We start from the raw sequence: 23,263 nt of genomic DNA, 5'->3' as shown, positions 1-23,263 counted from the left end.
CCTCCCCCTCCTCCATCTCCGCCATGTTCACTGCAGACTTAAGGCGACAAACTCTCTCTCCCCTTCCGGCAATAATGACAACTAAACAATAAATATAAAATAAATAAAACGGGAAAAGTGGCCAAAAAATAAAAAGAGTTTGGGGTCCTGAGTCCACCTACTGGCCAGTGTAGACGAAAACTTTTAAAACATGAATAACGTGACCATCCTCCCGCCCTCACGGAGTTAAATACACCAGTTAATAAGTATGAAACGTCTACGGTCACATCATTTATTATCAACGCTAGATAGTAAATTGATTTGTATTTTAGTATCTATAGCAACGGCTTTATATGAAATCCAGGAAAAAAGTCACAAAATGCACGGAAAAACCTAACCTAAGCTAACCTAACCTACATGCAATGCCATCATATATATATTATTGTCAATGTGTACAAGTCATGTGACCTTTTTTTCCTGTGTACTTTATTTCCGTCCACCTTTATAATTATTATGTAGGCCTATGTACGCTCGGTCACTCACTAACGTATAAATTAATTTCTAAGTTGGAGCCACCTTATATGTGTCAACTTGCGCTTGTTTATTCAGTAGCAGACGTCTTAGTGTGTATAATTTCATGCTTGCTAAGTGGATATGCCGGCCACGAGGTAAAAAAATACCATACTTAAGATAGATGTCATTAACAGTGTGCTGGCAGCCGTCGACGTCTGCAATGACTAAATTTGTCGCCCAAAAGACTCGTCCACCGCAGCCTCTAACTCTTTCACTTCCTCGTTTTCTTCAAGTCACACTAATCTATATCGGTTATCAATATTTTTTATATAAAGTATTAACTAGTTTTTAATTGATACTTTAATGAATTTTATTGAAGAGAACTGGCAAATATCAGCATTTTTTTATCGCTTTAATGTCTGGCAACGATAGAAAGTTTGACTATATTTGGTGCCAATATGTTCGTACACACACACAGACAGACACACACACACACACACACACACACTGGTTAACCATCGTCCATAATTTGTCCTTAATCCAAAAGTTATGAATAGAAATTCGTTCAACATACATATTCGGTCAAATATGAGTACATTAGCCATCCCAAAAATCTCGTCTCATCAGTGAGGTACAGCATATGTTTTTTTTTAATACTATGTCTTGGCAGCTGGGGTGAGATATGTGTTGATGACTCACCGGCATCATGGTAGGGGTAGGGTATGAGAGCTTTAAGAGGTTCAGTGTGGTGTTTGACGTGGTAGGGTGAGGTCGTGCTGTGGTGGGTGATACACTTTATTATAGTTCTAAATTTACATGTGTCACGAAGCACTGAGAGAAATCACAGGTAGGTAATCTAGACCATTATTATCGTATTGTTAAAATGGAGTATATTGTAATTACCACCATGCTGTATATACCTAACAAAAAAGCGTGTTTTGACCAAGATATACGGACAGACAGATACACTCATAGCCTAATATGGTCATTACTTTGTTTTATGGATGGAGCAAGTAAGGAGCACACACACACACGAATCACTGGTTGTGACAGACAAATTTACGTTATGAAAGGGATAAGATTATCATGTAAACTAAGTAATTTAATAACATTTATATTAAGTATTAAGTTAGTTAATTAGGTCCATTAAATAACACAAGTAAAACAAAATGTGGAATTATTAACACAAAGGTAACTGAGCATTTATCAAGACTCACCAGAATAACACCCAATTATTCTTACTTTATACACCAAATATACAAACTATATACAACACAAAAACCTGATAGAATTGTCAGCTCAGGTAGCAAGTCGAGGTTGAGATGGCCAACTACAAGGAACCAGGAATTACCGCTGTAGTCCACTACCATCACACCACCACCAGCAGTAGTCCTTAATACAATTCGTCGTCCACACCCCGGGAGCAGAGGAACACCGAAGGCCGCAGAGAAGAGACAAGTCAATCAGGTAGATACACTTGCCTCGATACCTGGTTCTGACACGGTGGTCACTGGGGTCAAGTAGCTCCGTGAGGCAGTTTCTTCTCCAGGTGTCCAGTTGGAGCGAGTGGTGGAGTGAGGAGGGGACAGTGTCGTCACATTATCTCTATTATATAATTTTAACCCTCTCTCTCTCAACGTGCCTGTCTATATGTCAGTTTGTCTGTCGCTATCCATCTATCTGTCAATCTATTTTTATCCTCTCCACCTGTCTGTCTCTCGCTCTCTGTCTGTCTCTTGACGGTCTTGACAGATGGTGTTCTGACAGATGGAATGTGTTACTACGGACTGCCAGCGATTTGGCAGAGTCCACTTATTTGCGGGCATGGAGTGCGGTGATTGGTCAAGGCCTTCCGTGACGTCAACGGTTGTCTCTCCCACTATAGTTTTAGGTTAGGTTAGGGTAGGTGTGGAGGGTTAGGTTAGGGGGGGGGGGGGGGTACACTCTGGCAGGTAAATTTTGTCCATCAGGAAACACAAGCGATGGTGATATTCCGCTCCCCGGCGGCCGCCCAGGGCGTGAAGAAAAGAATCCTCTTGGGGGGGGTGGGGGTCTCTGCCCCTCCTGGATTACATAACAATCCTCGGAGTGGAGTTTAACAAACATTTGAGGCTGGACAAACACCTCAAAAACTGGCCTCACTCAGGGTATCTGCCCTGAGAAGGTTCACTAGATTCCTTGACCACAGTGAGATCCTGACACTCTATAAGGATCACATAAGGCCTTATTTAGAGTACTTCTTCCTGTCGTGGATGTCCAGCGCTCCTTCCCACATTGGAAAACTGGACAAGATACAGAAGTGAGTCCTGCGACTGATGCCTCACACCCTCTCTATGACATCGTCACCACCGTGGACTCTCTGGGGCACCGGAGAGATGTGGCGGCCCTGTCGGTGCTCCACAAGACCCCGGTCCAAGAAGTGTTTCAGCTGATGGCGGGACTCGGGCTGCCCCTACGAGCTGCGCAGAGAAGCTCAAGAAGGATGCTGTCGAGCGTCCAGCTGGTGGAGGTCACGAGCCAGTCAGCGCCAGAGGACCTTCATGGCCAGAGTTTCACGACTGTGGAACCTCTTGACGGCGACCATACCAGACGTCGGGAAGATGACTACCCAACAGGTCAAGATGGCCGCTCTAGATGGCGAGCGACACTCCCCATGTAATCAACTGTTTAAATAAAAAGGTGAGAGAGAGAGAGAGAGAGAACGTCATCACTGTCTGCCGTGGGAGAGAGAAAGAACGCCATCACTGTCTGCCGTGGGAGAGAGAAAGAACGCCATCACTGTCTGCCGTGGGAGAGAGAAAGAACGCCATCACTGTCTGCCATGGGAGAGAGAAAGAACGCCATCACTGTCTGCCATGGGAGAGAGACAAACTATCACAAAGAACCATCCCTTTATCCCCCCACCCCTTACCTCCATTCCTTACCTCCATTCCTTCTTCTTTCCTCTCATATCCTCTTTCTCTATCCTCCACTTTTCCCTCCACCCATTGCCTCATTCCATCCCTCTATCCCCCCCTCCTTTAATAACTTGACAACCAAGGGCTAGCCAAGAATGCTGAGCATCCGTATTGTAAAGGTTGGCTATAGATGAGACAGACAGACAGACAGACATTTATTATTATTTAAAGACGTTCCTTGGTTCTTACAGTATGTGGAGTACCAGAGAGGAGATGCTGAAGAATCAGTCGAGAACAACGATAACTTCTCAACTTACTCACGCAGACGAAGGCAATGACGAAGAACTACATTCACCCTTTGGCTCCCTCCAGCAGGTCTCCTCCAAGGTCAGGGAGCGTGTTTGTTTAACCTACTACCAGTATGCCACGTTCCGTTATTTGTATTATTACTATATTGTGATCATTAATAGTGTTATATTATCATTACTATTATAATTATCATAATTATCGTAATATTACCATTACTATTTTAATTATTATCATTGTTATTGTAGTGTTCTCATCATTATCGTAATCATCTTCCTTCAGTAGCCTGAACTGCATCCAATTGTGTCTCAGATTGGTATCAGTTCGAAAATAAAATACTGTATTTTACTGCGCACACATCTAAGTCAACACGTATACTCTGGTTTAGAAGCGTATGAGGGTAAGATAAATAAACAAACCTGATAAACCGTGATTAATTAAACCCCTTAAAACAACAACAAACACATTGATGATATTGTAATTATATTTTTGCCCTGGGTTAATACGGACTTAATAACATTTCTCTACTTTTGCTATTGTTTGTGTTTAGGAATTATTTTAGGTATGCTTTTAGGGACTTGGGTCTGACTTTAGGTAGTTAGATGTAATATTAAGTATTAAGGTATTAGTTTTCGATATTAAGAAATAAAATATCTTTGGAAATAAGACCGTAAATATTTTCCGCAGTTGGATATTTTTGGTAACCCAAACATTCATAGTACTGTATTTACTTTTATCCTCTTCACTACTGATCGGCTCGTTAGTCGCTTGGGCGATTGGTCACGTATCTGTCACGCACTGTTGGCAAGTACTGGGCATGCACCGGCTCCTGAATGTACCTGAACCCGCTCCAGTGTTGGTCAAGTCTTGTCTTGAAAGAGCTCACACTCGGTGCCGTCACAACACTCTCTGGTAGATTGTTCCAAGAGTTTACAACTCTCACTCCGAAAAAGTTTGCCCTCACAGTTTTCTGGACTTGCGGTTTCTTCAATCTTGAACTGTGACCCCTTGTGGGGCGACCGTCCACCAGCTCCAAGTAAGGACACTCAACTGCGTAGTGTCCCTTGAGATGCTTATACACCTCAACTAGGTCCCCCCCTTGCCCGTCTGTAGTATAAGCTAGGCAAATTCAGGCGCTCCAATCTCTCAGGGTAGTTGAGGTGCCAAAGGGCAGGCACCAGTCTGGTGGCCCTCCTTTGAACATTTTCAACCAACTGACAGTCCCTAGCATATCTCGGGGACCAGACGGGGTGACAGTACTCCAGATGGGGAAGCACTTCACTCTTGAAGATCGTTACGAGGCACGGACCGTCTAGATATCTGAACGACTTTCTTATAAGAACCAATAATTTTTGCCTGATTTACCTTCTTCTCACAATGGCCCGAGAACTTCAGCTCATTGGCAACATACACACCGAGGTCCTTCTCATATTCAGTCTTAAATAGTGCAGTTTCTTCATCCCGTTGGGACATATGATACGCCCCCTTAACGTTGGTAGGCCCCAGGTGCATCCTCTTACACTTCGTGACATCTCGGCAGCCATTTCTTCGACCATTCCTGGAGCCCACAGAGGTCCTTCTGCAGCTCTTCACAGTCCGCTTGGTTCTTGATTTCTCGAAATAACTTGGCGCCATCGGCAAGCCTACCTATACAGTACTTTCAAGTATCTATTTACGCTAGTACAAAACGTTTAGCATTACAAATTATACAAAGTTATAGAATTGGAAACTTAACCCGTGCGCTAACTTCTGGGAGAAGTTTAAACCCGTGTATTCACCCTCAACATTAAATAATAACCTCGCGAACTAAACAATGATAAGTTTTGACCCAGCGTATCAACCAACCTCCCTGCCAAAATATATGCGTAGACAATTTCCTTCTTCTAAAACACAAACACACACACACACACACACATCCAAATCAGAGCTAAAAGTCTTCTCCACAGCTAAAACAGGAGAGGTTCGTCAGGTGCCCGCGAGCTTCTAAAAACAGCAGTAGGGGGGAGGGGAGGGGGGCCCACCATGCAGGTTGTGGTGGCGTCTTACCTCAAGACAGTCAATAAAGTTGAAGTTACTTTATATTAGTACAGGAGTTTCGGCCTTAATTTTTACCTAAATATTAATTGTTATCTGTATATGGTTCGAATAGTTCCGTGTTGTAATGTATCAGGAAATGGTTGAAGCATTATGAGAAAAAATATATTGATACAATTCAGTGTTTTTTAATGTTATGAAAATAAGTTTGTAACACTTTTGAGTACGGTGGTTTATCCCCTTGAGTACGGTGGTTTATCCCCTTGAGTACGGTGGTTTATCCCCTTGAGTACAATGGCTTAGCACCTAGATTTTTATTATTGTTAATTTTTTTTTTACGGGCATTAGCCCACCCGGGCACAGGTCAATGACCCACAACAAGGCCTGGGGGGCGAAAATATAATAATAATAATAATAATAATAATAATAATAAAATTTCATAATAAATAAAATAATATAATAGTAATGATAATAGTAATAATTAATATACACACAAAAGATGAGTAGTGACAAACAATATATGTAGTGTGTTGTGTAGCGGGAGTATAGCAGATGGTGTACTGGCCTATTGTAAAGTCCACTTTTTCTTCTTGCAAATACCTTTTCTAACTGGAGGCTCCATGCAGTAGTAGCAATTGCCTATGTGATCTGTTGGCTCCCTCCACACCATTGGCACTGCAAAAAGTATAGCTTTCCTTTTCCGATTCAACTACCAACGAAGATTCCTTGCACAAGTATTGCAGCATATGTGAAGGGCCCAGCTCTTGTCCCGATCTTCAATCCTCCTAATCAAGGCAGTTACAGCACGCTTTTCTGATACACAAGTCAATTCTCCACAAACTAACAAAAGTTATCTGCACTGTTCACGAGGAATCTTTGATCAAATTTGGCTAAAAAATCATCGATGTCAAAAGTAAACACGGAAAAGAGACTTGTGAGAGGAGTGGGGCACGTGCGGACTGATGACTTCCAGGAATGAATTGATGCACTCCAGTAAGTAGGGTGATGTAATACCTGAGTTCTGACTGCATCATCCACTTCCTGTCCTCAAGGTTGCCAGAAAAGCAAACAGTGCCAAAATCAATTAAGTCGCACAATTGGTCCATTCAGTACAAGCCTGATCCCCCCCCCAAAAAAAAAATATATATATTCACCCCCCCCCTCTCTAATCAAGGATACTGGCTACTGGCCTGATCCCATATCTTCATAAATAGAGCGAAAACTCGCAAAATTAACGTCATATTTATAAGACAAAATAAGGCTCCTTGCCAACGCTGTTAAAATAACGAATGACTAACGCCAAGCTAAGACCAGGGCGTCGATAATGCCAACTTTGCATCACACATCCACAGGTTAAACTCGGTCAAGTGGCCATTGAAGTTCTAACTTACTATTGGAACTCTATCTGGCCAATGTTGTGAAGATTAATTTGATTTATTTTAGGTTTAGTCTGTTCGTTCAGTTTAATGCTTCAGGAACAATAACACTCGTACACTGGTCCCCTGTTGTAGCACTAACACAGCAAGTCTGACTCCACATAGGATGCTTTGCTTCATGTGAAACTTGACATAGAAACAAAATATATATTTGGGCAGCTATAAAGGGGAAAAAGGCCCAATAAAATAAATTACCAGATAACTAATATAAATGTCCCATTTCCCCATCCCATCTGATTATGGTGAATGAAAGTTGTGACATCATAATCCTTTATATTAAACAAACAGCTCCCGTCCACTACCTTACACCAGACGTCGTCACATTACAGGTGAAATTATCGTATCAGCGTCAGTATGAGCGAGAGTCGGCTGTTGACCGGCGGCAGACGTGGCAGGGCGACCCTTCTGAGGCTACAGACGTAACGAGGGTTAACTCTGACGCTGCAGGAGAAGTGACAACATCGCTGGGAACTGATAATACAGAGAGTATGACAACACTGTCGGCAGTTGACACTGAAAGAAAAGCATCACCAGTGTCACAAGTTAACACTTCAGAGAATTCAGCAGTAATATATGCAGTTGACACTAAAGGATACGTGACAACATTGTTTCGAGCAAACAGTACGTTTGTGGTGGACACTGCTGGAAACGTGACGGTCGTGTCAAGAGCCGATACTTCTGGAAGCGTGGCACCATCGATAAGAAGGGACACTACAAGAGATGTGGCACCACCGATAAGAGAGAACACTACAGGAGATGTGGCACCACTTCTGAGATCTGATACTTCAAGAGACATGACAATGCCGTTGAGATCTGACATTCCAAGAGATGTGGTATTAGCGGCAAGAACTGACACTATAAGAGACATGGCAACACCACTAAGAAGAGATATTAGAAGAGACGTGGCAACACCTATGAGAGCTAACTCTCAAAAAGACATTACAATGCTGGTGACAAGTGACGTGACGACACCATTGAGATCTGATATCTTGAGAGATGTGGAAACGCCAGTGAGAAGAGACAGTACAAGATATGTGACAACTCCGGTAAGAGGTAACAATGGGAAAGATGTGTCAACGACAGGGACAGCTGATACGACAAGAGAGGAAGCAACGCCAGGAAGAGCTGACAGTACAAGAGAAGTGTCGACACCCCCGGGCAGCATTCACGGCTCCAGAGGAACTTCAGTTGTTGACATTCGGGAGCTGACGCCTCTGTATGATAGAGTGAGGCGGCGGAAGGTGCGACAGTATGTGGGTGTGACAGCTAACGCTTTACTCTCTGTGCGTCTACTCACATCACTTACCTAAGCCCTAACACTGCCGACTGGTGATCTAAGCTTCATATTTATATATTCACCAGAAGAAATTCCTCGAAGGTAATTGCTTCCGTAAAACTAATTTCCTCAAACTTAATAAAAAAAAATATGATTATACCTCTATCCTGTTAACTTGCAGACCTCTAGACACCTAATCACTTTATTCTGAATTCATCTCTAGCAAAAAAAAAAAAAAAAAAATGGAGGTAAATTTCTTCAGTTGCACCTCAGCCACCAAAGAAAACGGGTTAGTAAGATAATCCTAGTAGCGTCGGCAGCTATATTAATTATCAGCCTATAATAATCCCTATATAATTAGCTTCAAGACATACAAAAATGTTATGATAGACACAGTTGTATTTTCATGTCTTCATTAACATTATATACACTAACAGTAGTAAAAATAACAAGACCTTTGACTTAACTAATATACGGTGCAAAATGTGAGCACTGCATAAAAATCAGCCCCACAGGAGAGAAAAATATTTACTATTTATCATCGCTGTCAGACAATTCTTTCATATGTTTTACACCTTTATAATTCTACCACAACCTTTTCACATTTGGACTCTTGCATCAATTCTCCAGGCCGTACTGAAGCGGCATCTCTAAATTTAAGCTCAGTAAGTTCCGTGTCAGTCAGTACAATGCAGGAGAACCTATTACATGTATGTGGATTCTTATAAATGAAAATATTCTGTCTACAGACGTGTATAATTATAATAACAAGTGGATGATAACCGAGTAAAGATAATGAGCATAATACGAATAACAAATGAACAAAAGTGACAAGATCAAATAATAAGTATGACGTAAAAATCAAATAATTCGTCTAAGTTAAATAACAAATAAACTGTTGAAAAATAGCTATTAACCTCATCTTCCCTAGATAAACAATAGAAGCATCAGTGTACATCAGTATGAATGTACAGTAACAATACGTATAGACCACTTCATGAATAACTATAAGTGACAATATATAGATTACGGTTAAATAAATATCTATGTATAAATAGGTAGGAGAGGAAAATAAGTTTACAGTACAGTATTGATATTTGGAGAGATTATTTCATGCTTATGTTGCAGGGACATCTTCAGAAGGCCAGCCTGCACGCGGCAGCCGCTGACGGGGATGTAGAGACAATAATGAAGCTCCTGGGTGAGGGGGAGCTGGACGTGGACATCCTCGACCACCGCGAACAAACGCCCCTCCACCTGGCAGCCGGGAGAGGCAACCTCGCTGCCGTCAACCTTCTCTTACAACACGGTGCGTAAAATTCTGTCCCATAGTGCGTCACCTGTCCTGATTTTACTCCACATAAAGTGTACGTGATTATTCTAAAAATCATTTCATTATGCATATTAGGATAATTGAACGAATATTTATCCAATATTAATTATTAAATAATTATCATATCACCTTACGTAACGAATCAATGAGAATTCGGGACTTATTATCTATTCCAGGATGCCAAGCAAACCGTACAGATTCAGACATGAGAACACCCTTACACTGCGCCGTAGAGTCAGGGGAGGTGGAGGTGGTGGCAACTTTGCTGGCGGCTGGTGCGGAGACCGAGGCCACCGAGAAAAGAAGAGGAAGAACCCCCTTACATCTTGCCACTGTCGCCAACTCTCTTGATATTCTCAAGGTTCTAGCGCCTTTCTCACAAATACACACTAAATAATTTTAATAGAGTTTTACAAAGCTACCTGGGACTTTTATATTATTTATTTATTTATTTTTCTGCTAGGTACAAAATTCGTAACATAAAATTTTAGTAATACAGTTTAAAGAGAAAATTTAGATTTTATATAGTTATCCATTCAAGATATGAGAGAAAATGGTTTGGTAATGAGTCAGAGAATAATTGGGACTAACTGAAATATATATCTCATGGTCATAACTTCTATTTAAAAAATAAATTTACCTACATCAAATACAGTTTAATTGTGCGACGTAAATTGAGTTATGTTGTAACGGTGGTAACCATCCTTACTTATACCTTTTTCACTGTACCCTCTCTGCCTTAACTCTGACCTGTGGTAGCATCGCTCGAGGGTAAGACCCATGGAGGACCCGTGGAACTGTAATAATGGTGCCAAGATATGGAGAAGAAAATAAAGGTGGTCACTGTAGGGAAATCATACCCCAAACATAAAATAAAAAAGGTTTATTACAAAAATCCTAGACTTCTGACTACTCCCAGTACACACAAGTACCACGAGTAACACTCGTGTACTTCTCAACAAGGTACAGTACATCTCTCGCAGCCACCATCACTTGGTGTATCTTTTAAACAGGATACCACACTCCTCTGATACCTCGTACACTGGAGTACCAAATGTTCAAAGGAGGGCCACCAGACTGGTGCCTGCACTTCGGCACCTCAACTACCCTGAGAGATTGGAGCGCCTGAACTTGCCTAGATTATACTACAGACGGGCAAGGGGCGACCTAATTGAGGTGTATAAGCATCTCAAGTGGCACTACGCAGTCGAGTGTCCTTACTTGGAGTTGGCGGACGCTCGCCCCACAAGATTGAAGAAGCCGCAAGTCCAGAAAACTGTGAGGGCAAACTTTTTCGGAGTGAGAGTTGTGAACTCTTGGAACAATCTACCAGAGAGTGTTGTGACGGCACCGAGTGTGAGCTCTTTCAAGACAAGACTTGACCAACACTGGAGCGGGTTCAGGTACATTCAGGAGCCAGTGCATGCCCAGTACTTGCCAACAGTGCGTGACAGAGACGTGACCGATCGCCCAAGCGGCTAACGAGCCGATCAGTGGTGAAGAGGATAAAAGTGTATAAAGTAATACACTTCCTTTATTCAAACTGCACGGATCGCCTTCATGGCTCCACCCATGGTACTTCCCAGTAAGGTACAATACATTTCCAGTATACAGACAAAATTGTGCATTTGTCACAAAACCATCCAACACTGTGATCACACCTATAGTACAATGGAGCATCCACCAAACAGGTTACCTGAATAAGTAGCTTGTAAATAGTAATAGGACTCTGTAGTAGCCCCACAACTAAATTCCTGGAGAGCTACTTTGGTTACAAATTGCAAAGAACAAGTGGCTTACCTCATACTCTTGCTAGCTCTAAACATACATAGCATTGAGGAGATTATACACATGAATTCTCGGACAAATTACACACCCAAAGTAACCTGTACTTAGCAATGGATTCATACAACAACACTGCGTGAGCGGGTCATGTATACATCGCGGACGTGAACGTCCTATCCTGCTCGGATATTATAAGAACTTTATCTATATCTCATTTATTGATTCCTTTCACCCACTTAAATACTTCTATCATATCTCCCCGCACTCTTCGTCTTTCTAGAGAATGCAACTTTAGTTTCTTTAATCTATCTTGATACGGAAGGTTTCTAAGTCCCGGAATCATTTTCGTCATTCTTCGCTGCACCGACTCCAGTAAATTGATATCTATTCTATAATAGGGGCACCAGAACTGAACCGCATAATCGAGGTGCAGCCTGACTAGTGCAAGATAAAGTTGCAATATGACCTCCGCACTCTTATTACTTACACTTCTAGATATAAAACCAATACTCTGTTTGCCTTGTTTCGAACATTAACGCACTGTTTTCTAGGCCGTAGGTCCGTGTTTACAAGTACCCCTAAGTCTCTTTCACAAGTCGACTTCTGTAGGTTGATGTTGCTATGGCTGAATACATTGACAGAATTTGTTCCTCCAATATTAAGTACGCTGCACTTGCTGGTGTTGAATATCATTTGCCATTTTTCTGACCACTCCTGAAGTTTATTTTGTATCCTGCCCTGAATTAATCTGCCGCCCCATTTTGGTGTCATCCGCAAACTTGCTTATGTCACTGCTGATCCCAGTATCTAGATCATTTATGTAGATTATGAACAAGAGTGGGCCTAGTACTGACCCCTAGGGAACCCCACTGGTTACACAGCCCCACTCAGATTTAACACCATCTACGCTGACCCTCTGCGTTCTATCGGTGAGCCATGATTTTATCCCCTCGATACCATGAGCCTTAACTTTTCTCAGAAGCCTCTGATGTGGTACATTGTCAAACGCTTTACTAAAGTCTAAGTAAATAACATCGTAATTTTCGTCATTATCTACTACCTCGAAGACTTTCCAAAAAACCTTAGCAGATTTGTTAGACAAGATTTTCCCTATTGACAATAGTAATGTGTGTATAACTTTCAGGAACTATGGCTGGAACAGATAGACTCACGGACCAACAAGCAGACCCGCCCATTTATTATAAGTAGAAATATGTACCACTTTTTTCTTTTGTATGTTTTCCACTTATGGCTGCTAATGTATTTTCAATACAATATTATTATCATTATTATTATTATATCTTTCTTTCACAGTTGCTGCTTCAGCCGCTCATAGACAACCCGTGGGAAGGTCGCCGCTCACTCAAGATGGGCGACAAGGTGTGTGTGTGTGTGTGTAACAAACATACAGATGGGGTTATATGTATAAATGCAGTTTCCGTTTGTTTCATAGTGCAGAAAGTATCCCACCTGATGTATACAGTCAGTACAAGTGCCCACCCTACAAAGTTTCCTTTTGATGAAAGATGAAAACTGTGAAAATGTTTGGAATAATTGGGGTGGGCTACTGTGCCTCGGGCTGACTCTCTATCACCAGAAGTTACGAAAAGAAAGTGTCAAGATGATGTGCCAAGTATATTTCGCTGGGCCACATTCTCATCTGTTGAGCGCGTAGCCGTTAACCTCTGCGATGTTGCCACTGATGCAACCAGGGAGGTGACACAGTTGTTAGGGGGGAGAAAGGTTGCTGCAGAGGCTCTGTTTCAACTATTGGAACAATGGCGAGCAAAAGTTGAAACTATTCACATGTGTTTCGATACAACTGTTGCGAACACTGGAACTCACTCTAGAGCTTGTTGGCCTCTTGGGACGGCCACTTCTTTGGGTGACTTGTCGACAACATATGTTGGATGCCTTAAGGATCTGCTTCGGCCTATCTTCTGGACTTTACATTCAAGTCTTCAAGAGGTTTAAGGATGCTTGGTAAAAACTTCACGATTCTCAACCAAGAGCAACACCTTTTGATTGATGTGCCAACCATTGTCAGGGTATTCATAACTCAGCAACTGACCAACAGTAATAAACTGCCACTGGAGGACTACCCAGAATTCTCGCAACTTGCAGGTCGCTGCACTGGTTTGGCAGTTGCAGCTTCAGTAGCATCAGGTGACCTGGAGCCATCCACCGGTTATGATGAATGGCAAAGGTAATCTACTGCCTGGAGATTGACCTGCTGCCTCAAGGACACGAGGACAACATTGGCATCTACGTCAAGTCCTGGTTTACTAGTTTGTCTGTTATTGATCACCGCTGAATGATAATGACCTTCACAATCGTCTGTTGATGTACGATGACAAGCAAATCCGGTAAACAGGGTCCAAGAGGTTGTTGCAGCACTCATGGTATAGGTCAGCCACACCGTCTTTGTTTAGCGATCGTCTCTGCACCACATTTAATGCAACAACTTGTGATTATGTTGTCCGACCAGCGTGGACCTCACCTTGTGCAAATTTCCTGCTGCACTAACTGAACTCGCTCCCTCCCGCAGCTTATTCACAACAGTTGTGGAATGGGATGATAAAGACAGCTACAAGCAGCTGCCACACTCGTGCGAAAACTCCTGCACAAATAGTCTCCGTAATACCATAATAGAATCTTTACTATTGTAAGCATTAAGAGTTATGCACCAGTACATAACAGTTTCGGAAGAGCATCTGAACAAATATATTAAATAACAATTTTATTTGTTTTAATACCTATATTGGTAAGCGACCCCTAAATCAACCCCAGTCTACCAGAAAATTTCAAAGCAATTATCTTTCATCAAAAGGAAACTTTCAGGTGGTATCCCATCAACTTTTCAAATTTTCTTTATTTTATACATGGGCTGTTGTGTCCTGAACGACTGGTACCCAAAGCTTGTGTATACACGATCAAAAAAGTATCTGTCCACATTTGACGTGAAATAATCTGCACAGTGAGAAGGAAATAGATTAATCCTTCGAACAATGTAGCTCGGTTAGTGGCGGCAAAGGTGTGGTGATCAATATCGTCGGACACAATGTTCACAGATACTTTTTCGATCGTGTGTACAAATTGTTGATTATTGCTGTGCTATATTGTGCTATTTATTTAAAGTTATAAGCTAATTGGGTATGACCTGAAGATTAGACACCCTAATTTATTTCACCTCCAGTTTATTTCATTTATAGATGAGACAGCCGAGGTTGTTTCATCTAAAGATTAATCAACCGTTATGCTAAACTAATCGTCCGGGTATTGTACCTTTAGGATGGTTAATGTTCAGGCTCATTAAGGTGGGGTGTCTAATTTTCAGGTGATTCCAATTTGGAACAACCCCACAATAACGTTATAATTCTAGGAGGGACGGACGCTTCTGCACCTGTCCGCCAAAAGTAGCTTGAGAGAGGCGACTGAGCTGTTGCTGAGTGCCGGAGCTGAAGTAAACATCACTGACCACTCCGGCAACACTCCCATGCACGCCGCCATACTCGCCAGGCAGCGTGGGAAGGTACGTTTATCACTACGAGTGCGATACTTTTTTCCTTTCTTAAGAATTTCTCCGTCATATCTAGTATGCACTCTGAAAGGACTTAATTGTTGAAAGGCAGCAATACATTGTAACATCAGCTAGACTAACAGGAGGTGTGTCATGGTACAGGAACGAGTGTGTTGGTCTCTGCTGGAGCTGTTACTGGACGCTGGGGGGGACATGGCCCCACCTGACGGCACTCCCCTCCTACACGCTGCTGCCAGTGTGAACTGTCTCGAGTGTATCCGCCTGTTGCTTGCTCGTGGGGCCTCCGTAGACTCTCAGGTGAGGGCTGAGGTGCCAGATGAAGGTGTATGTACCAGTTGAAGTTCTAGGTGAGGAACTATAATCTATTTACTCGAACCCTGTAACTGAGGCCTAGGGTCAGTTTGTAGCGAGGCAGCCGATTGGCTGGCGGACTGACACCAGAAGAATTACTACTGTTCTTCAGTATTTAATCAATGATTTTTAGATTCTGATATTTAAAGGGATAATAACTCGTCTGTGTGGATCTCTGATAATTTCAGCACTTTGTAAGTGAATGTGCTAGGTGGCTACTCAACACCGTACCTCCTACAGGACCCGGGAGGTCACACGCCCCTCCACATAGCCGTAGAGAACGACCAGCTGGAGGCCACCAACTTTCTGATAGACGCGGGGGCGAACGTAGAGGCCCAAGACACGCGTCATCACCACCGCGCCCTTCACCACGCCATCCTGGTCGACTCCCCGCGCCTGGTCGAGAGGCTGATAGAGGTTGGCGCGGATAAAGGCGTGACAGATCGAAATGGGTTGACGTTGTTTCAGTTCACTTTGTTTAAAAGGAGGTACAAGACGCTGGGCGTTCTGGTGAGGTGAGTGACGTCACCCGGTGTTGTGTGTAAACAAATGTACTATATTTATATTCGAGATAAAGAAAAGATCATGTGAATATTAGGTGCCCCAGCTTATTCCACCTCATGATTAATGACACTAATACTACTTGGGGTGGTGGAGGGTAAGGTTAGGTTAGGATGATTAACCTTAAGGTGAAATCAGCTGGGGTGTCAGATCTTCACATGAACCTTTACTATATCAATAAATGTTATAAATTTGTGAGACAGACCGGCTCAGCCCCTTCCATCTACAGACTTGGGGTGACTGAGGTTGGAGAGGAGCAGCGCGCTATACACTACTGTGCCTGCGTCGGCAGCCAGTTGGCCATGGAAGTGCTTCTTGACAACGGTGAGATAACAACGAGATATAACTATTCTGCCTGACTAAAGACTCAGTGTGTGAAACAGGAGCACAATTACTGATTTAGATATAAAGTAAAGTACAATATAGTTTCAACTCATATTTGTTTTATTTCACGAACTACTGTATACGATATTTAATCCAACATTGTGGAGCGAGTTATAGATTCATAAGATATAAATTAATTATCACAATGTTGAATATACTAGATAATATTTTTTCCTACGACCAAACACCACATTTCACTACGCTCTCTCGCTCTCCTAATAAATGTTAAACTTACTTCACTCTCTGAGGTAGAAAACGGTGTCAATTATTTGTCAATGTTTCCCCTCAGAATATAACATCAATGAAACAGACGGGGAAGGTCGCACCGCCCTGCATCATGCCATCTGCTCAGGGCACGAGCCTCTGGTCCTCTACCTCATCAACAGCGGCTCCAGCCTCCGGAAAGCCGACAAAACAGGAGCTACGCCCCTCCACTACGCCGTCAGGTGGGGAGGTTCTGACGCTGTCCTCAGAAGACTCGTGAAGAAGGAAGGGAACGTAGCCGCCGTGGACAGACTGGGAAGAACGCCATTACACTACGCTGCCTGTAAGTCTCTCCCCGGCGATGGCTTCACAAACTTTAATGTTTGTGAAACTTCTTGCGTCTTCTAGTAGTTTTTTATTAAAGTAATTTTCTTAAGAGTTCAAGAAATAAATATCCGAAGTCTTAAGTTTTAAAGAATTTCTACAATCGTGTTTGTGAGAATATTTTGCGATTTCTAAAATATTTCAAAATTATCACCGTCACGCTCCCGGGTATACTGTATACCTGACAATAATGTCTTGATGACTTTACCAGTCTTAATACTCCTTGTTTCTCCATGACCCCTATTGAGCCCCTCAGCCAGTTATAGTCTTTCTTGCCTAAGTATACGTCACCCTTGTTAAGCTGACCCCGTTAAGTTGACCCATTAAGCTAACCCCGTTAAGTTAACCCCGTTAAGGTGATCTTGTTAAAGTGAGGTTATATTAAGGTAGTATAAGGTTTATGTCATAACGCTGGTGCATTGTGGGTCTTCTACCTCACTTCAGGTCAGGTCAATCGCTCTATATTTATCTCCTTACGTCTGTCTGTCTCTTTTACCTCACAACTCCCACTTCTCTCCTTCCCCCCACAGGCAGGACCCTGTGCTTCTTCCTCTCATAATGTTTCCATGTCAACCCAATCCCCGGTCAACCCAACCCCCGGTCAACCCAACCCCCGGTCAACCCAACCCCCAGTCAACAACCCCCAGTCCCAGTCACCCAACCCCCGTCGCAACCCCAGTCAACCAACCCAGTCGGTCCCCAGTCAACCCAACCCCGGTCAACCCAACCCCAGTCAACCCAACCCCCGGTCAACCCAACCCCCAGTCAGCCTAACCCGGTCAAGCAACCGGTCAACCAGTCAACCCTTCCTCCCATACAGGCAAGAGACCAATCCCGTTTCTCTCTGTCTCTCATTATCTCACAATGTTTACTTCTCTCTCCTTCCTCCCGTGCAGGCAAGAGTTCCATCATGTCAGACCTTTATATCCTTATCAACAACGGCGCCAAAATCAACACGACAGACAACAGAGGCCTCACACCCCTTCACTTCGCTGCCAGACTCGGAAACGAATCCCTGGTCCGTATCCTTCTAGACAACGACGCCCGCCACGACATCCGGGACTGTGACGACTTCTTGCCTATTGACCACGCCAAGGAGAAGGGTCATAAGTGCATCATTAAGAGACTAGAGAATTATGCTGTGAAGAAGGAGAGAGAGAAGGATCCGAGGTTTGGTCTGTACACCAGGAGAAAGGAGGACGATGAGGAAGATGCTGGTAGGAAGTTAGCTATTCAGAGTCGCTATAAGTTGAGTATGGCTTGAGGGAGGTTCTTACTGGTGGTGGTGTGGGGCTGTGGTGGTGGTGTGGGGCTGTTGTGGTGGTGTGGGGCTGTGGTGGTGAAAGGTTGTCTTAGCATCGAAGTAACACTCTGCTGTGGAAAGTAACAGTCTCTCTCTCTCTCTCTCTCTTTCTCTCATCTCCGTAAGAAATCTGTAAAAAATACGTAACTTGCAAATTGATGAAACTGAACGATTTCACGATTTACATTCGGTTGAATATTTTTATAAATGTTCTGTTTTTACACCTTTTATTTAACACAGACTGTATCTTATATTTAGATAGAGTATCAGTAAGGTAGATATATGTGTGTGTGTGTGTAATAACAGGTCTATTTAAGGTGTATCTATGCCTGATAAGTAAGCAGTTAAAGGTATATACACGTAATTACTATTTCTTTCTGTGTGTATTAATTAATGCATATCTTCTGTCTCGCGCATTTTGTATTTATTTATTCTATTATTTGTATTTAAAGTCACAATAAAAAGAAAGAAATATTGTAATTGTTAAACTATCTATGTTAACCCTTACCTGGTGTTGTGTTCTGTGATGGGTAACATACTGAAGTTTGTACAGTAAGTTGTATAAGGGTAAAACTCTTTCAGATAATCATACAAGCATGAAATGTAACACAAGTGCTCCTTAGGTGGCGTCTTTTCTAAAAAAAAAACGTGGGCACTTGAAATATTCATCTGGCGGCCATATTGGACATTTCCAAAATGGACGCCTCAAAAATGAACCGTAACACCACTAATATTTGGCACTTAATTTTGGTTTTGTTCGTAAGTAAAAAGTTTTCAAGGTAAAGAACTCGAGTGAAGATTTACTTATGGAGTTATATGGAAGGACGACAGAGCTATATTTTCAAGACTTTATATCCTGACCACCACTATCACCACCACTATCACCACACACAGAGGGCTTCCTGACCACCACTATCACCACACACAGAGGGCTTCCTGACCACCACTATCACACACAGAGGGGCTTCACAACTACACACACTATCACACACACACAGGGCTTCTGACCACCATTATCACCACACACAGAGGGCTCCTGCCACCATATCACCACACACAGAGGGCTTCTGACCACCCACACACAGAGGGCTTCCTGACTGACCACCACTATGCCACACACAGAGGGCTTCCTGACCACCATTATCACCACACACAGAGGGGCTTCCTGACCACCATTATCACCACACACAGAGGGCTTCCTGACCACCACTATCACCACACACAGAGGGCTTCCTGACCACCACTATCACCACACACAGAGGGCTTCCTGACCACCACTATCACCACACACAGAGGGCTTCCTGACCACATGTTCGTTCGACTTCCTGACTGAGGATGAGAACACCCTCACCTTCGTGGCCGGCGTATTCTTCTTCTCCTACGTCTTGCCTGGGTTCTTCATCGTGTACTTCTACAGCCAGATCTTTGGGCACGTCAGCGCTTACGAGAAGTCCATGAAATCACAGGTCAGTACTAGTTAACAAAGAGGGTACAAGGTGATACCTATAAGCTGATTACAACAGCCTTAGAGTGTTTAAAGGTGTGTGACACAGAATACAGGTAGGCTACTTAATAGATAGATATGAACGTAATCATAAGGGGTACAGGTGAGAATAGGTAGATTAATCATAGGAAGATACTGTATTATTTGTGAGCCTCCACTAGATGCTGTAAACGCTAGGTTAAGGTATAAGTACCTCTGGCAGTATGCCTCTCCAGACATATGGCCACACACTCCAACACTACGTCTGCGAACCCTTTAGGGACAGGTCCAAGCATGGCACAGCACTTTATATCTCTGATGGTAATATCGTTGATACACTAAAGGTGTATCCACATTTCACATCTAGTAGCTAAGCAAACTTCTTTATACTGAACTAAACAGTGTACTGGAAATACTCTGTAACACTTAGCGTCACAATATCCTGACCACTGGGATCTGATAAGCACCCTTTCTGACCTTTGATCTGTAATCCCTTTTGCGTTACCGCTCACAGGATGAGTATGTAGTGCACAATAAACTAGTACTCGCGGAAAAATTCAATTCAATTCCCCTCATTCTAAAAGCCCTTCACTCACTCACGTCACCATCTCCTCACAGGCCAAGAAGATGAACGTGGATAGCCTAAGAAGTGTCGGGAATAAGGAGGAGCAGGAGAAGTCAGCAGAGATCCGCATTGCTAAGGTCTGCATGGGTCTCTTCTTCATGGACGCCTTATGCTGTCGTCGCACTCATTGGAGCCTTTGGTGACAGGTGAGAGAGAGAGAGAGAGCATAAAAATATATGCTAATGATTGAGGATAACATGGACGAATATTATACGAAAATAATGAACAATAAAGATACAAATGATAAGAACAACAAAAGAGTTAAAAGAGAGACAATGGTCGCCAAGATGAGGTGATAGGAGATGGGGGGGGGGCGGGGAGAGGGACGGAGGGAAATTCCCCCCTTGTGGAACCCCCACTACTAATCTACTAGTACCCAGAATCTGGTACTGCTGCTTGGAGTACTAGTCAAGGTAGTACATGCGGTTAGGTACTGCTGCTAGTGGCGTCCTCCCTAGTGGCTCTGCTAGGATTGACACTGTTGCTAGGATGGAAGTCTTGCTAGTCATATTTAACCTAGTATTTTCTAGCTAGAACCGGTACTGTTATTAGCAATGGTACTTTTTTCCGAGTATTTTTGCCAATATTAAAAAAATACATACAGTATACTGCTAGGAATAGTACACATTGCCAGGTCCTGTTGCTAGTAGTGCCACTTTTCCTAGTACAACTGCTAGGACGGGTGACGTTGTTAGGACTAGGGGGAATAGTACTGTATAGCATTATCTCCACAACACCTACCCACTTCCCTCCCTTACCCCCCCTTCCCTTTTCTCCCCCCTTCCTTGATCTTAGTAATAAATTCCCAGCATTAAAAAAGTTTCTATTATTGTTATTGACCTAATGAGGGAAGATGGGAGGAGGAGGAGGAGGAACTGCGAGAGGATGGGAAGGAGGAACAGGAAGAACGACAGAAGAAGGAGGGAGACGGAGGAGGGAAACGAGAAAGAAGAAAAATAAAGGAAGGAGGGGAAAGATGAGGAGGAGAACGAGAAGAAAGAGGAGGAGGTGATGAAGAGGAGGAAGAAGAGACGAAGGAAGAGGTGAAGAAGAAGAAGAAGGAAGATGAGAAGGAAGAAAAGGAGAAAGGGGGGAGGAGGAAAACGAAAAGGAGGGGATGGAAGAAAAAGAGAAGGAGGAGTATGAAGGAAAGGGGGAAGAGAAGTAGTAGTAGAGAGAGAGAGAGAGAGAGAGACGTTACAAGTCAAAAGATAGGTAAGTCTATTGCAAGTGTACAAAGACAGGATGTCATCCAGGAAAAGAAATAAGGTCCATGACGCAAAGCCGTGACCCAATACTCTGGCACAAGGTAAAATAAATAGCTTAATATTGTCCCCAAATATGATGAATTTCTTTTTATTATATGCCATTACCTTTTACACTGGCATCCCTTAACTGAACACGCACTATTATTATTATTATTATTAGTAGTAGTAGTAGTAGTATTTACAGAAAGAGTAGCAGTAGTAGTAAAGGAGTTAGTCATCTTATCTGACTGGACAATGCGCGTCACGTATCCTGTTTACCCTAAAATTTCTGAGGACAACGGCACTAAAAGAAATTCCAACATCGGCCTCGTTACAACTTGGGATTTCATAATTTACTCTTTCTTTGCTCTTAAACAGAAATGATGACGTTTTTCCGTATTTTTGATACATGTTCTAATTATAATGATAATGATATTATTATTATTATCATCATTATTATTATTATTATTATTATTATTATTATTATTATTATTATTATTAGTAGTAGTAGTAGTAGTAGTAGTAGTAGTAGTAGCTAGGGTAGCTACTTTTGTATTATGTTATTTAATTTTAAGGTAATAAAATAACGGCGAAGGTATGGCTATTGGGGGAGGCTGGAGGCCATTAAAAAAAAAGTAGTAGTGGTAGTACCTTTATATCATTACTGTTACCGCTATTACAACTATTATTACAACAAAATCTATTACTACAACTACTACTACTTAGAGCATGAGTGAAGTTTACAGTATGTATACCATCTCAAATGTCACATTCACGCCGCGCAATGAAAAGCATCTGACGAACACTGGACACCTTTGAAACATTGAGGAAGTGCCACACTACGCCACTATGACGCAGTAATCGGTGACGACAAACGCCACTAGAAAGAGTATCAATCCCTGTCTTGGTCCCGATATATTGTGTACACGAGAATGTCCCCTAGGGTACAAGTACAGTCAACCAAAGATGCACTGACCTCACCCTGGTCACGTGCTCGCAATTTTACCTGGCAATACAGTACTTGGTAAAGGAAGGCTGTATGTAAAGGTGATTGTGATTGGTGGAATATTTTGTGTATATGGTAAGTAACATTAGCTGTGTGGAAGATGTACGGAAGAAATAAAAACAAAAACAGGGCCAGGAAAAACAGCAGTTAGTAATCACAAAGACACAGTGAAAAGGGAGATTAACTTCAGTATGAGAAAAAGGCTGCTGAAAGGCTTTATACAGCAAGGACTGATGTATGGGTCAGAAGAGTGGACACTTTCAGCAGAGGTTTGGGGGTCTTTAAATGTGATGTTATAGGTGAATGCTATGAATAAGCTACACTGACAGGAAAACAAATGAAGAAGTACTAAGATTAACAAAAAATTCTCAAGAAATATTTTGAAAAGAATAATGAGATACTGAGATACTTTGGCCATGTACTTAGGGAATAATAACAAAAATATTAATGGGCAAAGTTAAGGGTAGGAGGGCCAGAGGCAGGGGATGGATGAGTGAAATTAAAAACTGAGTCCCCAGAGATACAAAACAGGTAGAGGTGACTATGACTACGTCCCTTACAACTGTTTTATTCCATTGTTATGAGGGTACAGTGTTTACATCGCTGTGATAAAAG

At 42.5% G+C, this 23,263-nt stretch overlaps 2 protein-coding genes across 3 annotated transcripts; both read left to right on the top strand.

Moving 5' to 3' along the window:
* The first annotated feature begins 1,247 nt into the window (after positions 1-1,247).
* LOC121875290 (serine/threonine-protein phosphatase 6 regulatory ankyrin repeat subunit C-like) lies at positions 1,248-18,762 on the top strand. Of its 2 annotated transcripts, XM_042379754.1 has the most exons (12): positions 1,248-1,339; positions 3,641-3,776; positions 7,495-8,406; positions 9,570-9,750; positions 9,951-10,135; positions 12,874-12,939; positions 14,942-15,091; positions 15,242-15,397; positions 15,692-15,966; positions 16,242-16,336; positions 16,686-16,943; positions 17,881-18,762. In XM_042379754.1, exons 2-12 carry the CDS (start codon positions 3,642-3,644, stop codon positions 18,246-18,248), a joined length of 2,781 nt encoding a protein of 926 aa, XP_042235688.1. In that variant the 5' UTR covers positions 1,248-1,339; position 3,641; the 3' UTR covers positions 18,249-18,762. The 2 variants fall into 2 exon arrangements, with proteins under 2 accessions (XP_042235688.1, XP_042235689.1); XM_042379755.1 differs by lacking the exon at positions 7,495-8,406.
* A 799-nt stretch (positions 18,763-19,561) lies between these two features.
* LOC121875234 (opsin-3-like) lies at positions 19,562-20,677 on the top strand (the record flags this gene model as incomplete). Its single annotated transcript, XM_042379693.1, has 2 exons — positions 19,562-19,753; positions 20,389-20,677. Coding segments are annotated over 2 exons (342 nt in total), but the record flags the coding sequence as incomplete, so codon positions are not given.
* Positions 20,678-23,263: the final 2,586 nt, after the last annotated feature.

This window comes from Homarus americanus, unplaced genomic scaffold, assembly GCF_018991925.1.
Source record: "Homarus americanus isolate GMGI-L3 unplaced genomic scaffold, GMGI_Hamer_2.0 scaffold56241, whole genome shotgun sequence".
Lineage (NCBI taxonomy): Eukaryota > Metazoa > Arthropoda > Malacostraca > Decapoda > Nephropidae > Homarus > Homarus americanus.
Note: the sequence above shows the minus strand (reverse complement) of the source record. Positions and strands in the feature narration are given on the sequence as shown.

Bases quoted from the DNA above. Each gene is read 5' to 3' on its own strand.
- LOC121875290 (XM_042379754.1), top strand. From the start codon at position 3,642: ATGTGGAGTACCAGAGAGGAGATGCTGAAGAATCAGTCGAGAACAACG. The intron at 8,407-9,569 runs GTGCGACAGTAT...CTTATGTTGCAG, and splicing joins ATAGAGTGAGGCGGCGGAAG to GGACATCTTCAGAAGGCCAG. The intron at 16,337-16,685 runs GTGAGATAACAA...GTTTCCCCTCAG, and splicing joins GGAAGTGCTTCTTGACAACG to AATATAACATCAATGAAACA.